The sequence below is a fragment of the Cynocephalus volans genome, chromosome 11, assembly GCF_027409185.1.
Source record: "Cynocephalus volans isolate mCynVol1 chromosome 11, mCynVol1.pri, whole genome shotgun sequence".
Taxonomy (NCBI): domain Eukaryota; kingdom Metazoa; phylum Chordata; class Mammalia; order Dermoptera; family Cynocephalidae; genus Cynocephalus; species Cynocephalus volans.
In genome coordinates, this window is record NC_084470.1 from 98,792,458 (window position 1) to 98,808,906 (window position 16,449).

The 16,449-nt window shown below is 58.7% G+C and overlaps 2 protein-coding genes across 6 annotated transcripts in view; both read right to left on the bottom strand.

Moving 5' to 3' along the window:
* Positions 1–960: 960 nt before the first annotated feature.
* On the bottom strand, positions 961–9,853 carry ABTB1 (ankyrin repeat and BTB domain containing 1). 5 transcript variants are annotated; one of them, XM_063114839.1, is made up of 13 exons: positions 9,694–9,853; positions 8,452–8,514; positions 8,309–8,364; positions 6,413–6,557; positions 6,103–6,262; positions 5,949–5,994; positions 5,464–5,580; positions 5,261–5,379; positions 4,984–5,082; positions 4,740–4,874; positions 4,563–4,643; positions 2,470–2,670; positions 961–2,386 (listed from the first exon to the last, which is right to left on the bottom strand). In XM_063114839.1, the coding sequence occupies exons 1-13, from the start codon at positions 9,747–9,749 to the stop codon at positions 2,180–2,182; spliced, it is 1,485 nt and encodes a 494-aa protein (XP_062970909.1). In that variant the 5' UTR covers positions 9,750–9,853; the 3' UTR covers positions 961–2,179. The 5 variants fall into 5 exon arrangements, with proteins under 5 accessions (XP_062970909.1, XP_062970911.1, XP_062970912.1 ...); XM_063114841.1 differs by lacking the exon at positions 8,452–8,514; XM_063114842.1 differs by lacking the exon at positions 4,740–4,874.
* Positions 9,854–10,000: 147 nt separating this feature from the next.
* PODXL2 (podocalyxin like 2) overlaps positions 10,001–16,449 on the bottom strand; it is a 36,285-nt gene continuing 29,836 nt past the window's right edge. Inside the window, exons 5-8 of the mRNA XM_063114658.1 lie at positions 14,122–14,278; positions 13,590–13,651; positions 10,853–11,032; positions 10,001–10,354 (exon numbers count right to left, since the gene is read on the bottom strand). Coding sequence (XP_062970728.1) covers positions 10,142–10,354; positions 10,853–11,032; positions 13,590–13,651; positions 14,122–14,278 — 612 coding nt within the window. The 3' untranslated portion in view covers positions 10,001–10,141. The remainder of the gene's footprint in view (positions 10,355–10,852; positions 11,033–13,589; positions 13,652–14,121; positions 14,279–16,449) is intronic.

The following is a 16,449-nucleotide window of genomic DNA, read 5'->3' on the forward strand; positions in this document are numbered from 1 at the left end:
TAAAATGGAAATATTTCTGATTCAACAATTTTTTTCACTTAGAAGCAGGAATGAATTTAAGTTATGTGAGGGACATGTGTTCTTTTAATTCTAAGAGTAGTACAACAGCATTATAGAAACTAAAGAGAAATCAGATGGAACCTCCCCGACTTCCTCTGTGATCTTGAGGGGCGCCCCATGGCGCAGCTCGAGTGACCTCACCACTCCTCGGGGATGGATGCCGTGCTGACCATCTTTATGGCCACAGAAAGCTCCAGCACGTTTACTTGCTGCAATCCCCTCCCCCACTGACCGTTCACTGAGGCTGTTTGCAAGGTTTCCTGTTTACTTGCAGCACTGTGTCCAGCACCTTCATCCACAGGTACCTCTCATCGCTGGCGGCCCCCCTGGGACCGCACTGAGGGACAGGGGGGCTGGGGAGTGCTGCCCCTTCGCTCCTGGGGGCGGCCAGTCTTGTACAGAGGCCTTGGCTGGTGTGTCTGACCACATCTGCTGTTCATCAGTGAAACACTAAAATATCAACTCCAGAGTATTTCTCCTGAAACACTCCTCACTAGTGTTTTTGCTTCAAATCTGTTGAAAAGTAGAAACTGTATATGATTTCAAACAACATCTGTAAAAAAGATGGGTTTGATGTGCCAGCTCATTTCCCCCCAATACATATTAAAAGAAATGCATAGTAATTTAAAAGATTTTTCCTTTAAGTGTTTAAATCCCTCTTATATTTGTGGCTCACACAGTGTTAGTTTGGTCTGCGGTGGAGCCTGTGGTAGCCTCGGCCCCACACCTCCTATCTGTGTGCTCCAGGGCAGCCAGAGAGAACTTTCAAAAATGCAAGTCAGCCCCTGTACTTCCCCTGCCCCCACCTCCACTGGATGGAACTCAACAAACACACCAGGCTCATTATAAGTCAGTTGCTGCGCAAAGCCCTTCTCAAATAACAACTCAGCAACACTCCAAGCCAGGAAGGAGTTACTTTATAATCATTCCCAATCTACAGGTGGGCAAACTGGGGCAAAGAGCGGTGACCAGGTAGTAAAATGCAGTGCCATGGAGGGAACTCCGGCCTCTGACCCTGTGAACCATCCCCACCTACCGGGCTGCCAGAGGCCACCTCCCTCCTGTCCAACATACTCATCACCCTCCTCCCCGACTGCCGGATAACTGTCCCATCTGGGCACTCATTATGGTCACTGCAGACCTGACAGTTTCCCCCATGCAACTAACACGCAAGAGGAAAACAGATGAAAAAACACTGGGGAGGGAGAGAAAAAAACATAAAAAGTTCTAGAAAATGACACAGTAAAAAGGCATGAAGACCTGCAAAACAGCCACAGGGTGAGCCAGACACCCAGTAGCAGAGGCCCGAGGAGCCGTCACACACTCCTCTCCCCGCCCACGGCTGTGTGCCACTCTGAGTTGAAAAGGCAGGATGGCGCGGGATGGGTGTCTGTGGAGGAGACTGGCCCTGGGCAGAGAGAAAATGGTCATTTCAGCCCTCAGCCCCTCTCCTGCAATGAGGCCCCCAACAGCCAGAGGCCAGAGCGGGCGAGGTGTGGAGGGAGCCAGGCTGGGCCCAGGCCAGGGCTGGGATCAGCAGCAGATATCTGGGTCTCCTTGGCCAGAGCTCTGAACCTGCCTCTGCTGGGCACCCAGGCAGCCCCTCACGCACCTCAAGAGGAGTGGTGCCAGTGAGGAGGTCCGAGCCCCAACTCTAGAGCCCTGCTTGCTCCTCACCAGCTCTTGCTCAAAAAGCCCCACCTCCTCAGCCACGCCCCAGGACACAGGTTCAGGCTCCCACAGCAAATTCAAGCTTTATTGCCACACATGGTCTCTCCTGGCCCATCCTGACTGGCCCTGTGTGTGGGAGCAGCTGGCTCAGAGAGGCGTCCAGGCCTGGCCCAGTCCTGGGAGGGCCAGGAGACCAAAGCCCACCCCTACCTCAGCTTTCCCTGAGTGGTGCCCAGCCCCAGAGTCTTGGGGGCAGGCTTGTGCATTGGGGGAGGGGGCTCATCCCGAGGAGACCTCCCCTGGGGTCCCCAGGCTCATGAGGGGAGCCCCACTGGACCACCTTGGCCCACGGTGGGGCCCTCAAGTATGTGAGGAGCAGGACAAGCAGCCGCAGATGCAGACACACACACACACACACACGCTTGTCCCCAAGACAGCCGGCGGGGATTCAGCAGTCCAGGCCAATGGACACGAGCAGGTCCTCAAGCGCTTGCAGCCGCTGCTGCGCCTCCTCAATGGCACTGTAGGTCTGCACTGTGCTGGCCACATGGAAGCGGATGTCGTCCACCAGCGGGATGGAGTCTGTCTCCTGACGGGCCGCAACTGCCGCCGCCTCCTCCCTCACCGCCTCCACGAAGTCCTCCCGCTCCACCAGCTGTGGGACAGGCCGGCCGGCTCAGCGCAGGCTGCACGCCCACCCTTACTCCTCTGCCACCCGCTGTGGGGCCGCTGGCCCACCTTCTCGATGACCTTGGCCATGTACTCAGTGCACTGGTCCTCCAGCCGCGCCAGGCAGAACAGCTTGGCCACACGCCACACCCCCACCACACTGTCCTCGTCCAGCAGCTGGGCCAGGCTGCGGCCACACAGCCTCTTCAGGCCTGGCAACAGGTACATATCAGCCACGCTCAGCACGTCGTAGGCCACCTCGGGCAGCAGCTGCAGTAAAAGAAGGGGTGAGGTTCATCCCAGGTCACCAAGGGCTCTCAGGGCTCAGTGGCCAGGGCTGGGACCTGCCAGGGAGAGGGTGGTGGCTTTGAGTGGGAGCGGAAGCTCCCTGCCCATGTTCCCACAGGGATCCATGGGACTACAAGGGGCCAGGGGAGACCAGGCATGCCGTGCCTCGGGCAGAACCTCCCAAGGGAAGGGTGGGAGCTCTGAATCACACAGACCTGGGCTCTCATGCTTTCAGCTGTGGGACCCTGGGCAAGGCACTCTGCTTCTCTGAGCCTCAGTTTCCTCCTTTGTGAGGCACAGATAATCATGCCTACCTCAAAAGGCTGTTAGGAAGTAGACTATTCGAGACCGAAGCAGGGACCCTGCCGAGAGTGGGGAGTAACTACCACCTCTCCGTGCATGCACAAAGCACCCCACAGTCACAGCCCACGCTGGGGAGGGACACGTGCCAGCTTCGGTCCAGACTTTGGAGGCCACAGCGAGCAGGCTGGAGACAAAGGTGAGGGAGCCTCTGCTGCCACCTCACCGGCTATGTGCCTGGTGTTCACTGTGTGCCAGGCATCATGCCACGTACCTTACCTGAGATAACATACTCATTTGCACAAGACCTTAGGAAGTAATGACCAGTGTCAGTCCCATTTTCTAGAGGAGAAAACTGAGGCACAGAGCAGTTAAGCAACCTGCCCAAGATCACACAGCTCATGAGGGGCTAATCCAGCGTCAGCCCAGGCTTAGAGCCCAATCCATGTTCTGAGCCATTAAGAAGGTGCCCTTGGGGTGACAAAGCTCCTTCAGGAGGGAGTTTCTCAGGATAGGCCAAGGTGGACCCCAGGTGGCAGGGGCCAGAGAGCTGGGCCGAACTGCAGGAGCAATGAAGTAAAGAAGGAGAGAGGGATGGAGGCCTGAGGACCCAGTGAGTGGCTGGGCCTGGGGAGGGAACCCAAGCAGAGTCTGGCAGGCCACTGAGAGACAGGATTGGGGCTGGGGGCTGTAGGAGGCGAAAGGAGGTGCATGTCACCACTGGGTGCTGTGGACGAGACAGCCGCCTGTCCCAATGCACCTTCTCCCCTTCTCCCAGTAACAGAGACCTGGCCAGAGACACTCCCAGCCTCCCTCGCTGGCAAGTACAGCCACCAGGTCCCCCCAGTGAAGCAGATGTGTACACAGCCTCCAGAGCTCCTGAGAAAGGACACCTTTCGCCCTGCCCTTCCTCTTCCTCCTAGAGCATGAGTTGGCCTGTGACCACTCTCCATATACAGAGGACAACGCCCCAGGGCAGGGTGGGTAAACTACAGCCTGGGGTCCAGATCCAGCCTGTTTTTATAAATAAAGCTTTATCAGAACAAGCCATACCCATCATCTCCATATTGTCTACATCCGCTTTCACACTACAAAGCTGAGACGCTATGGCAGAGACCATATGGCCCCAAAGCCTAAAATGTCTACCTTAAGGGAAAAGGTTTGCAACCCCTGCCCTGGGGCATAGCAAGGCAACAAGATAGAAGGGAACAACCTGGGTCCCTAGCAAGCACCTGCCCTGGGGCATTCCCCTCAGATACGAAGGAGAAACAAACCACTCTCTTCTTTAAGCCACCACATTTTGGGGTCTCTATTACAGTGGTGTGGCCCAAATGCACACATGCTCACATAGCCTAGCAGGACAAACTTCTAGTGCTACCTGCCACTGCTTGCGTGGCCTTGTGTCAGAGATGCCTCAGGGTAGCTGTGACAGAGGGAGGTGGCAAGGGAATCCAGACCCCAGGAATCTGCAGCAACCCAGAGGCAGGAGGCTCGAGGCTCCCCATTAAGGAAACTCAGGGTTACAGTCCCCACCCACCCTCCTTCTGGAGAACCCTGGGCCCCACATGGCTGACCTGGCTCCCCAAGGGTCCTGTGCTCAGGACATGAGTCTTGTCACTCGCTTCTGCTCTGCAGCCTACCAAGGGCCCATCTGCCTGAAATTAAAACCCATGTGGGCCCCATGACCAAAGTCCCAGTGCCCCACCCACGCCCTGCACCTCAGTGTGGTCACTGTAGACATAATAGAGCACGTGGGTAAAGACGTCAGGTGAGATGCCTTGCAGGGTGATGGCCGGGGGACCCCCTGCAGCCATTGGCTCCTCACTCTCCCGAAAGTGGTCATCCAGCAGGGCTCGGAAGTAGTCGCTGCGGCCGCAGAAGAAGGCCTGGGGAAGGCTGGGCTCAGGCAGTGTGCAGGCCAGGGTCTGACTCCCAAGGGGCTGGCCCCGGCTCAGTGCAATGGGTTGGGGGTGGCGGATGGGAGGGAACAGGCACCTTGTGGCAGAGGAAGCTGCAACCAGCCACTTGGAAGCACACGTCCGGGCAGCTGTTGAAGCCATCAGGGCATGGGAAGGGCAGCTCCCCGAGGTCACCCTGGTACGCAGAGGCGGCTCTATCAGAGCAGAGCACTCAGAGAAGTGAACAGCTAGGCTCAGAAAAGGCATGTGGCTGGCCCAAGGTCACACAGGAGCTGAGCCCAAGTGTTGGGGACTTGCCTGTCACAGCCCCCATCCCCAGACATCCCTCCGGCCCAGCACTGCCCTGCACTCACTCGCAGCTCAGGGGGCAGGGCACAGTCAGCCAGCAGTGCCATGTCCTCCCGCAGTCGGGGGTCTGCTGGCGGGGGCTCGATGGTCAGCACCTTCACACACGTGCCCGGTTTGGACGCCACTGCAGAGGCAAGAGCAACTCAGGGAGCCAAGTCAGCCCTGCAAGTCCCTGTGCAAAGCCTTGAACCCCAAACCCCAGACGCACCAAACTCAGACACCTTCTCACACTTGGCCTCCAGGTCGCCAAGCAGGTCCCACAGCTGGCACTGCTTGGCCAGGCGTTCGCAGTCACTGACGTGCTCCACGCCAATGTCCAGGCGGCCTGCATGCGGTGAGGGAGGATGGGGCCTGAGAGGGGCTCTCAGCCAGCGTCAGGCACACACAGTTTCCTGGGTGGCAGCCCCTCTTACCCAGGCTGCAGGCTGGGACTCCTGGGCCTACTTGCTGCCTTGGTTTCCCCATCAAGAGCCACTGCCTGAGTTACACAGACCCCAGGGACAGACAGGAGGGGACTCAGTTTGTGGAAGGGACAAGCTATTCCTGAGCAGGCACACCAGCCCACTGTCTTGCAACCCAATTGCAGAGCCTAGAGGTGAAAGGTGAGCCCAAGGCCACAGCCGGGTCTGTTGCTGTCCAGAAAGCCGGGTCTGTTGCTGTCCCCACCCACCCCACCCTGGGCCCAGGGGTCACCTGTGTACAGGTACTGCAGCAGGGCCCCGAAGGCCACTGGGTTGATCTGTGGGCAGAGAGATGGCCAGAAGGGAAGGTCAGAGGCAACTGCCCAGCACAAGCCCCGCTGTCCCTGGATAGTTGGCTGCCCCTCTGCCACTCTGAAGGGACGCACCAGGGGATGTCTAAGGACCACGATGCTCTTGCCCTTCCATTTAGTGTCCAGCATGTTGGCGAAGTAGGTGCTGCGTGCACCCAGGATGCAGCGGTGTGCCCGGAACTGCTTCCCGTGCACTATGAAGACCACGTCACTGTGGATGCCCTGCTCCAGGAGCCTGGGGAGGGGAGAGCCGGGAGGGGGCATGCTCAGCATGGCCCCCATCCCCTCCCATCCCTCAGGAGAGCCCTCGGCAGGGGCATGCCACACTACTGCAGACCCACTGTGCAATGCCAGCTGCCCAGAGTATGCCCACGCCCCAGCTCACCGCTGCAGGAAGTCGTCATAGTAATCCCGTCGTCTGCAGGAGGCTGTGACCTGCTTGTATTCACGCAGAGCCCGGCGGATGGCATCATTCAGTGCCCCATACAGGCAGCGCTCGCCATCAAAGGTGTTGGCCTCACAGCGGGCTCCTGGGGGCAGCAGGGCTCACCCATCAGCAGGGTCATGGGCTGTGGCTGAAGCTGGGGAGGGGTCTGAGAAATCCTAGTCTCCTGTCCTGCTCCCCACCTCCCCACACATGGAGCACCTAGGCCCTGGAGACCTCTTCCCAAATTATCCTGGGCCCAGTGTGACCCCAGCATCCTCCCTGTCAAGGCCTAATCAGGTGGGTATATCTGTGAACACTCCCATATGCACATATTCACTCACACATACTACAAACTACGCCAATTTGAGAGCAGACTCTGGCTGGCCCTGTTGTATGCACGGGACCCCCCACCCCCCATCACTGAACCTACACTCTTGTGGGCAGGACGATGAACAGTTAACAAATGATGGCAGGTTCTGTGAAACTTGAATGAAGTAAGTAGCAGGAGGAGGAGCAGGAGGAGCACAGATCTGGGAAAGGGCAGTCCAAGCAGAAGGAACAGTAAGTGCAAAGGCCCTGAGGCAAGCGCAGGAGGCAAGAGCAGGTGCAGGAGGCAGGAGCAGGAACAGAAGCAGGAGCAGGAGTGGGATCAGGAGGAGGAGCAGATGGAAGAGGAGGAGCATGAGGAGGAGCATGAGGAGGAGCAGGAAAAGGAGCAGGAGGCAGGAGCAGGCACAGGAGCAGAAGCAGGAGGAGGAGCAGCAGGAGCATGAGGAGGAACAGGAGCAGAAGCAGGAGCATGAGGAGGGGCAGGAGCAGGACGAAGAGCAGGAGGAGGAGCAGGAGGAGGAGGAGAAGCATGAGAAGCAGCAAGCACAGGAGCAGGAAGAGGAGCAAGAGGAGGAACAGGAGCTGGCTCATGCATAGAAGAAGCAGGTGCAGGCACAGGAACAGGTGCAGGAGGAGCAGGTGCAGAAGGAGTAGAAGAAGGCACAGGAGGAGGAGAAGGAGGAGCAGTGCAGAAGGAGCAGGTGCAGGAGCAGGAGGAGGAGCAGGTGCAGAAGCAGTAGAAACAGGCACAGGAGGAGCAGGCACAGGAACAGGTGCAGAAGGAGGAGCAGGCGCAGGAGGAGGAGCAGGTGCAGGAGGAGGAGCAGGTGCAAGGAGCAGGAGCAGGAGCAGGCGCAGGAGGAACGGGAGCTGGCTCAGGCATAGAAGGAGAAGCAGGTGCCTACACAGGAGCAGGTGCAGAAGGAGGAGCAGGTGCAGGAGGAGGAGGAGTAGGAGCAGGTGCAGGAGGAGCAGGAGTAGGTGCAGAAGAAGTAGAAGCAGGCACAGGAGGAGCAGGCACAGGAGCAGAAGCAAGTGCAGAAGGAGGAGCAGGAGTAGGCATAGGAGCAGGTGTGGCATCATGGAGCACCAGAGAAGGCCAATATGGGTGAACGGTGTGCAGGTGGGAGAGCCACAGGAGAGGAGACCCACAAGGGAAGGACAGACTCTGTGGAACCTCACGGGCATGGCAAGGTAGTCTAGTTTAACCTAAGCACAGTGGGAACTCAGAGGATTTTAAGCCTGTCAGATTTGTTGTGAAAAGATCTACCTGGCTGCAACATGAAGAATACACTATAAGGTAGGCAAGAGAGGAGGCTGGATGCCGGAGGGAGGCCGGCACAGTGTCAAAGGAGAGATGTGGGTAGCTGGGCCTGGGTGGCAGCAGTGGAGGTGGGCAAAGTGGGCAGAGAACAGGTTTTGAAATAGAGCTAGCAGTGCTTGCTGACTGGAGTGGCCTGAGGTCGCAAGTGTGCAGGAAGGCACACGCACGCGCACGCACTCACCACCCCCGCCCTCCCTCACCATTGGCCAGCAGGTACAGCACCAGCTCCTCATGCCCACACAGGCAAGCGTAGTACCTGGGGGAAGAAAGAAGCATGGGCAGGCGGCCATCAGCACTGAAGAGTCCCCCTGCCGGCCACCCACCCTGCCTGTCTGGCACTCACAAGGGGGTGCTGTCCCACTTGTCCCGCACATTCACCTCCACGTCCCGCTGCTCCAGCAGGTACCTGGGCAGGAAGGAGGCCGTAGCCTGGGTCAGGGCTGGGTCATGTTCTGGGGGAGGGGATCATGGAAGAGGGAAGGAGGGAAAACATCCCTTCTGGCTGGGGGAGACTCCACTGGGTGAGGGCAGGTGACAGGCAGAGCAGAGCAGGAAGGACACTGGAGGCCAAGTGCAGACAGGGGTGTAGAGTGGGCCTGCAGAGGCAGACACTGAGCATCAACAACAGCCCAGTGGGAGACAATGGGCCACAGGGGCAGAGACCAGGCCCCAGAGCTGCGAAGGTCAAGATTGGCCTTTCAGCATTTGGGAGAAAGAGGAGGTGACAGCACCTCTACTTCAGCCAGAGCCCTCTGACTGTGTGGGGCATTGGGCTGGCCCTGCTGGAGGCAGGGAGACCAGAGGAGGGAAGCTGCTGCAGGCGTCCTGGTGGGGGACAGCATGGAAGCGGGCAGATACTAGAAGGCAGAATAGAAGGATCCACAGTAGCTGATGGGAGGTGAGGGGAGAAGGAAGTCTGGGTGGGTGGTGGAGCCATCGCTGATCGGGGAGGCATCCCAGTCGGACCTGGGAGTGCTGAGCTGCACTCAGCTTTGGGGGCTGTCCACTAACTCCTAAGTGGCCCCTGATGTTGGGGAGGGGCCTGGGGAGGCTTTTCAGGTAAGGCCGGGGAAGGTCAGAAGCAGCGGGTCAGGACCAGGGAATGGGGAAGGAAAGGTCAAGAAGAGGCCAAGACAAAAAGGTGCCCTAACTGGGCACCCCTTCCTCCCTCCCGGTCTGACCCGCAAAGAAGGCGATCTCAGCGCCACATTGGCTTTGGCTACATCAGGAGTTTCCCAATCCCCGGGACCAGAGTCCGATCCTGGGCTCTAGGTGTTCCCAGCCTCCGGTCGAGAGCATCAGAGAGGAGCCACGTCTGGAGTCCCAGACCTGCTCCGGGGTCCGGCACCGGGCTCCACTTGGTCGAAAGGTGGCCCTCCGTTCTCTCCGCCCATTTCTTCTCTTTGGGCCCCAGGGGAGCAGTCCCTCCTCCAGGAAGCCCTCCGGGGGCAATCGCCACCAGCACCACCACCCCGCGCGCTCCGGCTCGGACGGCCCCGGCGCCTGCCGGCGGGTGCTCTGCGCCGGACCGAGGCGCCCCCCGCGGGCGCCCTGCCGCACCCTCCCCGGGACTGCGCGTCCTCACCGCACTCGGCCCACATCCCCCTTCCTGCAGCTGGTGAACAGGTCGCTGGTGTCCATGGCGCGGGAGGCTCGGCCACCGCAGGACTGCCCGCCGGCGGGCGTCACCGGCGCACCCCGGCCCGGAGATCCGCAGCGGCGCCCGGGGACCCAAGGCCGTACCGCGCCCCGCCCCGGAAGCAAGAACGAGACGACCGGAGGACCCGAGGGAGGCCCGCGCCCCGCCCCGGAAGCAAGAACGAAGCGACCGGAGGACTCGAGGGAGGTCCGCGCCCCGCCGCGGAAGCAAGAACGAGGCGGCAGGCGCACAGGCGGGGCCCGGCGTGGGCTCCGGGCGGGTTTAATAGGGTCCCAGCTCCCCGGGGCCGCGGCGGGGAGCGGGCAGCTGTGCCGAGACCGCTGGGCGAAGGGGGCGGCGCTGGCCTCCGGGCGCGCCCTGCGCCGGGGCCGGCTCACAGGTGCGTGTCCTCCTCGAACACGTCCGAGTCCTCGGGGTCCCGCTTGCCCCCCATGAGCGTGCCCCAGCCCACTGGGCCGTTGAGTGCCCCGCCGCCGTTCAGGCTGGGCTGCTTCTCCTGCATCTCCGACTGGCTGTCGCTGGCCACGTCCAGCGTGGGGTTGTCGTGGCAGCCGTTCTCCACGAAGCGGAGCTCCTCACCGTGCGACTGCGGTGGGGGAGAGGACCGCTGGGGGGTGCGCAGGGCGCAGGCCCCCGCCCAGGAGGCACCCCCACCCGGAGAGCCCCATGCACGCTTAACGCGTGGCAAGGCGCTCCTGTTCTGTGCCCACTGCTCAACTCATTTCTCAAAATAACCCTAATAATCCTTTGCACTTAAAAAGCCCTGCTGCCTCCCTGACATCAGCTGGTCCCTAGCTCCCTCTTAGAGATTTTGGGAGACTGCACATGTGAGTTGGATCCAGGGTGTCACTGGGGCCCTGCCCCTCCAGCACCTGTCCTGGAGCTGGTGCCCTGCATAACCAGCAGAGTGCCAGGCTCTGACAGACTGCTTCACTCACAGGTCCCACCTGGTCCTCACCACAGCCCTGTGCACCCAAGAGAACGACTGCCACCCCACCTGCCGAGGGGGCACTGAGCCTTGGGTGATGGAGCTGTGGGACCCTCTCTTCACTGGCAGCAGCCCCCCAACTGCCCCCACACTCACCACGTGCTTGAGCTTGGGCAGCCGGCGTCGCCAGCAGTTGTACAGCAGGCCCAGCACGATGATGATGATGCAGATAGCACCAATGACCACCAGCACCACAAAGAGTGTCCCGTAGTCACTGCGCACCTGGCTGGCCCGTGCCTGGCAGCTGCTTGTCGTAGAGTAGTTCTGGATGCCGATCTGGGGGTGGGAGGGGCTGGGTTCCTCAGCTGAGGTCCTGGGGTGCCTGGGTTGGGGCTCAAGGACAGGGCTGGGGGGGTACACACCTGGCTCTTGAAGCCCCCTTGGGTCTGGGCCTGTGCTCAGCAGGAGCTCACTCGCCACCCCGTCCCCATCCTATTCATGCCTCTCTGCCCCATGTCCACATTCCCAGCCTGCCTCTCATCTCTGCCATTGCTTCCGACCCACCCCTCAGTCTGAGCCCACCTGGCTGTGGCTCTCACCCGTGCTGAGCCTGGCTCCCCCACTGCTAGTCATGGTCCAAGTAGACAGGGCTCCCCACACCTGTCCCAACCAATTGAAGAGAGCGCACCAGGCCAGGGCAGCTGGGAGCCCCTCTGCATACAGGCTGCCCACACACAACCACCAGGGCAGGCCCTGAAACACAGCTTCCACCCCGGGGGTGGGGTAACGCATTCTAGTACCACCCTGGCCATATGGGCTAGTCAGCTTCACATTGCCAGAACATCAGGGGCTCCCCCCCACCCCGCCCCCGGCTACCCAGCTTTGTCCCTTGTCCATTGGAGTGGTCACTGAGGGTGTTTAGCCACCTGGCACCCCTCGCGCATGGCAGGTTATCTTGGTTGGGCCTGCCATCTTCAGCAGCCGCGGAGCTGCTGTGACCCATGCCGGGCAGGTGCTCTCTTCACAGGTTGCACCTCAGGCAGAGGGCGGTAAGGACAGTGAGCTGCTTCACCAGGTGAGTGGTGCCAGGTGGCTCCTGTGCAGAGGCCCAGGCTTTATTGGGCCCCCTTTCTAAGGCCAGTCTTCAGCTTTTCTGTGGTTTTTGTCAACCACATGTATATTTTCAGTAATTTTCTCTTGATTTTTTTTTTTTTTTTTTATAAAAGATGACCAATAAGGGGATCTTAACCCTTGACTTGGGGGTGTCAGCACCACGCTTTCCCAAGTGAGGCACGGGCCAGCCCTTCTCTTGCTTTTCAAGTTACTGGAGATCAGTCTTTCTTACTAGATTCACCTACTAATATATGAGGGCACTTCAAAAAGTCTGCGAGAAAATAAAATCAAAAGATAATACGAATCTTCCATGAACTTTTTGAAGACCCTTGTAGTTCCAAAGATCCAGTATGCCTTTGGCCAAGTCAGTCTGAGTTAAGTGCCCAGCAAGGCCAGAGTATGCAGGGGCATGGAGAAGAGGTAGGAAGGTCTGTATAAAAAGGCAAAAGCCAGCCCAGGTTTCCACCAGTCCCGCACTGTTCATGAACCCAGAATATCAGGACTAGAAAGGTCCTCCGTGGCCATTCAGGCAGTAGAGCAGTGTGCTGAAAGGCCCAGGCTCTAGAATCAGACAGCTTGGTCCAAAGCCTGGCTCTCCTGCTTACTAGCTGTGCAGTCTCAGGCAAGTCACCTAACCTCTCTGGGCTTCAGCTCACATCTTGAATGGGGATCCCAACAGTTCTCATAGGTTGCCCTATTTGACCCTTGCAGCCGTGTGGTCTGGCCTAAGTGAGAGAACCCAATGCAGAGTCTGTCACTTAGGAAGCATCTGATATGCTTACCAAAAACCACCACCACCAAAACTATCACTTGCCCTGCACACAGCAGGTAAGGAAACTGCCCATGATTAGACATGTTGATTTTTTTTTTTTTTTTGTCTTTTTCGTGACCAGCACTCTGCCAGTGAGTGAACCGGCCATTCCTATATAGGATCCGAACCCGCAGTGGGAGCGTCGCCGCGCTCCCAGCGCCGCACTCTCCTGAGTGCGCCACGGGCTCGGCCCGACACGTATCTTTGCCATGAGGTACTGCAGAGTCCTCAAGAATGAAGAGGACTGATGATAGCAGGCCATTGGGTCTGCATTGAGTGAAGGTGGTTTTGCTGGAGATGGTGTTTGTTCTCAAGAAGGGAGGTGATGTGAGAAGCAGGAGGACAAGGGGACCCTGCCCCTCCCCACCCAAGCCTCTGCAGTAGTTCAGGAGGAGAGGCTGGCCAGCTGTCTCCTCCACCCAGGTCTCGCCAGGCCAGGCCAAGCCAGGCATCCAGCAGACTGCCTCCCAGGATGGTAGGGATGTCTCCTGGCCATGAGCCCCATTGCAGGGCCCCTGGCTGGATGAGCGCTGGCAGACTCCCATTTGAGTGGGGGTGCCGGGCTAGTGGCTCCTGCCTCAGCATGCTGTCCCCTTCCACCAGATTCCACATGGTGTTTCTCCCACTGTCCTCTGAGAAAACTCCCACTTCACCTTCACTCCCCAAGCCCTGTCCTGTCACCCTCCTGTCATGGCCCCCACACCCTCAGAGCTCCTCCTGCCCCTGGACATCACATATACTGCACAGCTGGTGAAGTAGCCTCTGCTCCGTCCTGCCCATGGAACTGTGTCTCAGGAAGTCCTGGGACGAGGAGACCCCCAGAGCATGAGTCTGCCTTTTGCTCCTTTGACTCTCGCTGTGTGGGCAGCCTCTTGTCCTTGGGCCTGGCCATGCTGTCCCCAAGGCTTTGAGGAATGGGGATGGGAGGGAGCACAGCACAGCTAGCTGTCCAAGTCCTTGCTCTCTTACCTCCTCCAGACTCCTGCGGATGTCTCCCAGCATGGAAAGGACATCTTGGGTGGGTACCACCCCTAGGAGAAGAAACACCATCATCAGCACAGCCATGGGCTCAGAGGGTCCCCTCCACAGGCTCCCAGCCCCCTCTTGGACAGGTGGCTTGCACTCCCCTCGCCTAGACCATCGGACTGGCTTATTAGAACACCACATGACAGGTGTGGCACTGGACAGCCACTTCAGCAGCCCACACGCAGCGTTCTGAACATGTGCCCTCGCTGCCAGTGTGCGGCACCCGTCCGTCTCACTGTGCTGGGACCACAGCGGTTCTGCCTGCCTCCCCTTCCCCATTTCCCTCCTCCTCTTCCCCAGGACCCAAGCTTGTGGGTACACCTTGAACCCTGAACTAGGGGCTCCTGCCATACTGGAGTTCTGGGTCACAGAGCCCTTGCCTGTGTGCCTCCTGGCGCAGGCCCTGGGAGACACCTGTTGGTTTAGTGCCACCTCTGCTGCCCTCCTGGGCTCCCACGCGTCCTGCCTCGCTCACCCTGCTCGCCCACCAATGTCATTAGAAGATGCTGCTCCTTCTCGCTGGGCTTGCTCAAGGAGATATGCCAGTCCCCGTGGTGGCCGCTGCCGTGACGGGGCAGCACCTCTTCCACCAGGGCCAGGAGCTGCAGCCCCCGGTGCTGCCGGAACACTTCCTGCAAGGTCAGAAGGAGCCCCCCACTCAGTGAGGGAAAGCGGCTCTGCTAGCCCCTCTGCTTCTAGGCCCAGCCCCCGCTCCACCTTCAGCCCAGTGGCCGAAGGCTGGGGAAGGCCCTCTGGCTACTCCCAGAGAGGCTGCTCTGGTCAGCTCCGCGGCCACCTGAGAACTGTGAGCGTGGCCTCTGGGTGGGAATGTGCAAAGGCCAGGCCGCACACTGATCGTTCCTTCCTGCCCCAGAGACTCTCGCGGTTGAGCTGGGGGACAGATATGCCCATGTACGACAAGCCCAGGGTCTGGGCATATAGTGTGAAGGACTCTGGAAGAGCTGCTCAGTGTGCCTGGTTCTTGCGTGGTAATGAGCCTGAAGATGTGTGCACTGGAAGAGCTGCCACAAACCAGGGGCCAGGGGAAGAAGCATCACTGGGCTCATCTCTTGCCTATCGCTGCAGAGCCACAGCCCGACGCTGGTGAGTGGAGGAGGCAGTTTGAGTGCTCTTGTGGCAGTAGTGGTGACAGGAGGACCAACGCACAGACGGCTCGGTGGTCCCAGGAACTGGGTGGGCAGGAGGGCGGGAGAAGCTTCTTTCTCATCTGGCATCCTCACATGCTGCTTAGGTGTTCACGTAAGTAGGTAATTTAAAACAAGGCAAGAGCCTGGCCCTGGATGGGAACTCAGTGAGTGCCAGAATCCCAGGACGGGGTGAGAGGCCGGACTTGCCCCTTGTCTCACAGCCACTACCTGTTCCCACTTTGCCCCACCTGGGAAGAGACTCTCCTCTGGCCCTGTGGCCACTCCCCCTCCGGCTCCTCTCCAGCAGCCTTCTCCCTCCTGGACATATAAAATTGCTAAGCCCCTGCTTCCAGTCTCCAAAACCTCAGCCAGACACCCTCTCCTAGCTTCTCAGCTCTCTTGGGTGCCCTGCTGTGGAGCTGAGGGCCAGGGTTGCCAGTAGGCACAGGCGTCTCACCAGGCTACCCCTGTGGGATCCCCTGCCACTCCTAACTCTTTTCTGCTAGAGCTCAAGCTAATGAGCTGTTTCCTGGTTGTCATGCCAACCTAAAGGCCACCAGGGTGATTGAAGTGCTGGTGGGCCTCTATTCCTTGTCACCATGGCAGGTGCCAGGCACAGGCTCAAATCTTGGTGCTCTCTGGCCTAACAGCCAGCCAATTCAGTTCTAAATTTGGAAGAAGACTGGTGCCTGGAGAGAGCCACACAGCAGCTGGGAAAGCCCTATTTCCTGTAATGGCTCTTCCCTTCACTGATGGAGGGCGGGGAGGACAGGCACAGGCTGCACTCTCCTGAGCAAGAGTGCATGCACTGTGACCCCGCAGTCCCACTGCTTACAAAATGAACACCCTCCTGCCCCACCAAGTGCCTCCCCCTGCTGCAGCCCTGGGCTCTACCATGCGCACCTGTCCCGCCTTCTCTTGCGTGGAGATGTCTGCCTGGCTTAAGCCCACAGACCCACAGTGTCAGTTCTGGGTGTCTGATGACTAGATTTCGTACCATTTATTCTGTGGATGGGAAAACCAAGTGTCTGTGGCAAGGGGGAAAAGCCCTGGCTTTGGAATCAAATTAATCTGGGTTCAAATCCTGTCCTGCCATTTATCAGCTCTGTGAACTTGAGCAAAATATTGAGTCTCAGCTTCCACATCTGAAAATGTGGGCAGTGGTCCTAACACCCTAGGCTTACTGTGAGGTTAAAAGAGAAGTGCTTATGCAACCACAGGTGCTGGGACAAATGGATAGCCCAGTGAAAAAGAAGAAATGTCCGTTGAGTCCTTTGTCAGACCACTCACCAAAACTGATTTTAGATGGATTGCAGCTCTAAATCTTTCAGAAGTAAGCATAGAAGGATCTCACCCAATGGTGACAGATTGGAATTAGAAACATTGAACTCAGTTGTAAGTGTGTGTGTATATACGTACATATATGTGCACACTGGTTGTGTGTGTGTATATACACATAAGAGAGAGAGAAATACAGATCTGTATCTCTCAGCTGTTCTTCTAAAAGGGTAGAAGCAATGACACCCCAGTAGCTGTGAGCATACCTGGAGCCCAGATCTTGGAGAAATGGCTAATTCTAGGGCTGGGCAGGGAAAGTCCACTGCAGCCTGAGCACTTGCCCTGGTGTGTGGAGCATGCACCTCACAACCCTGCAA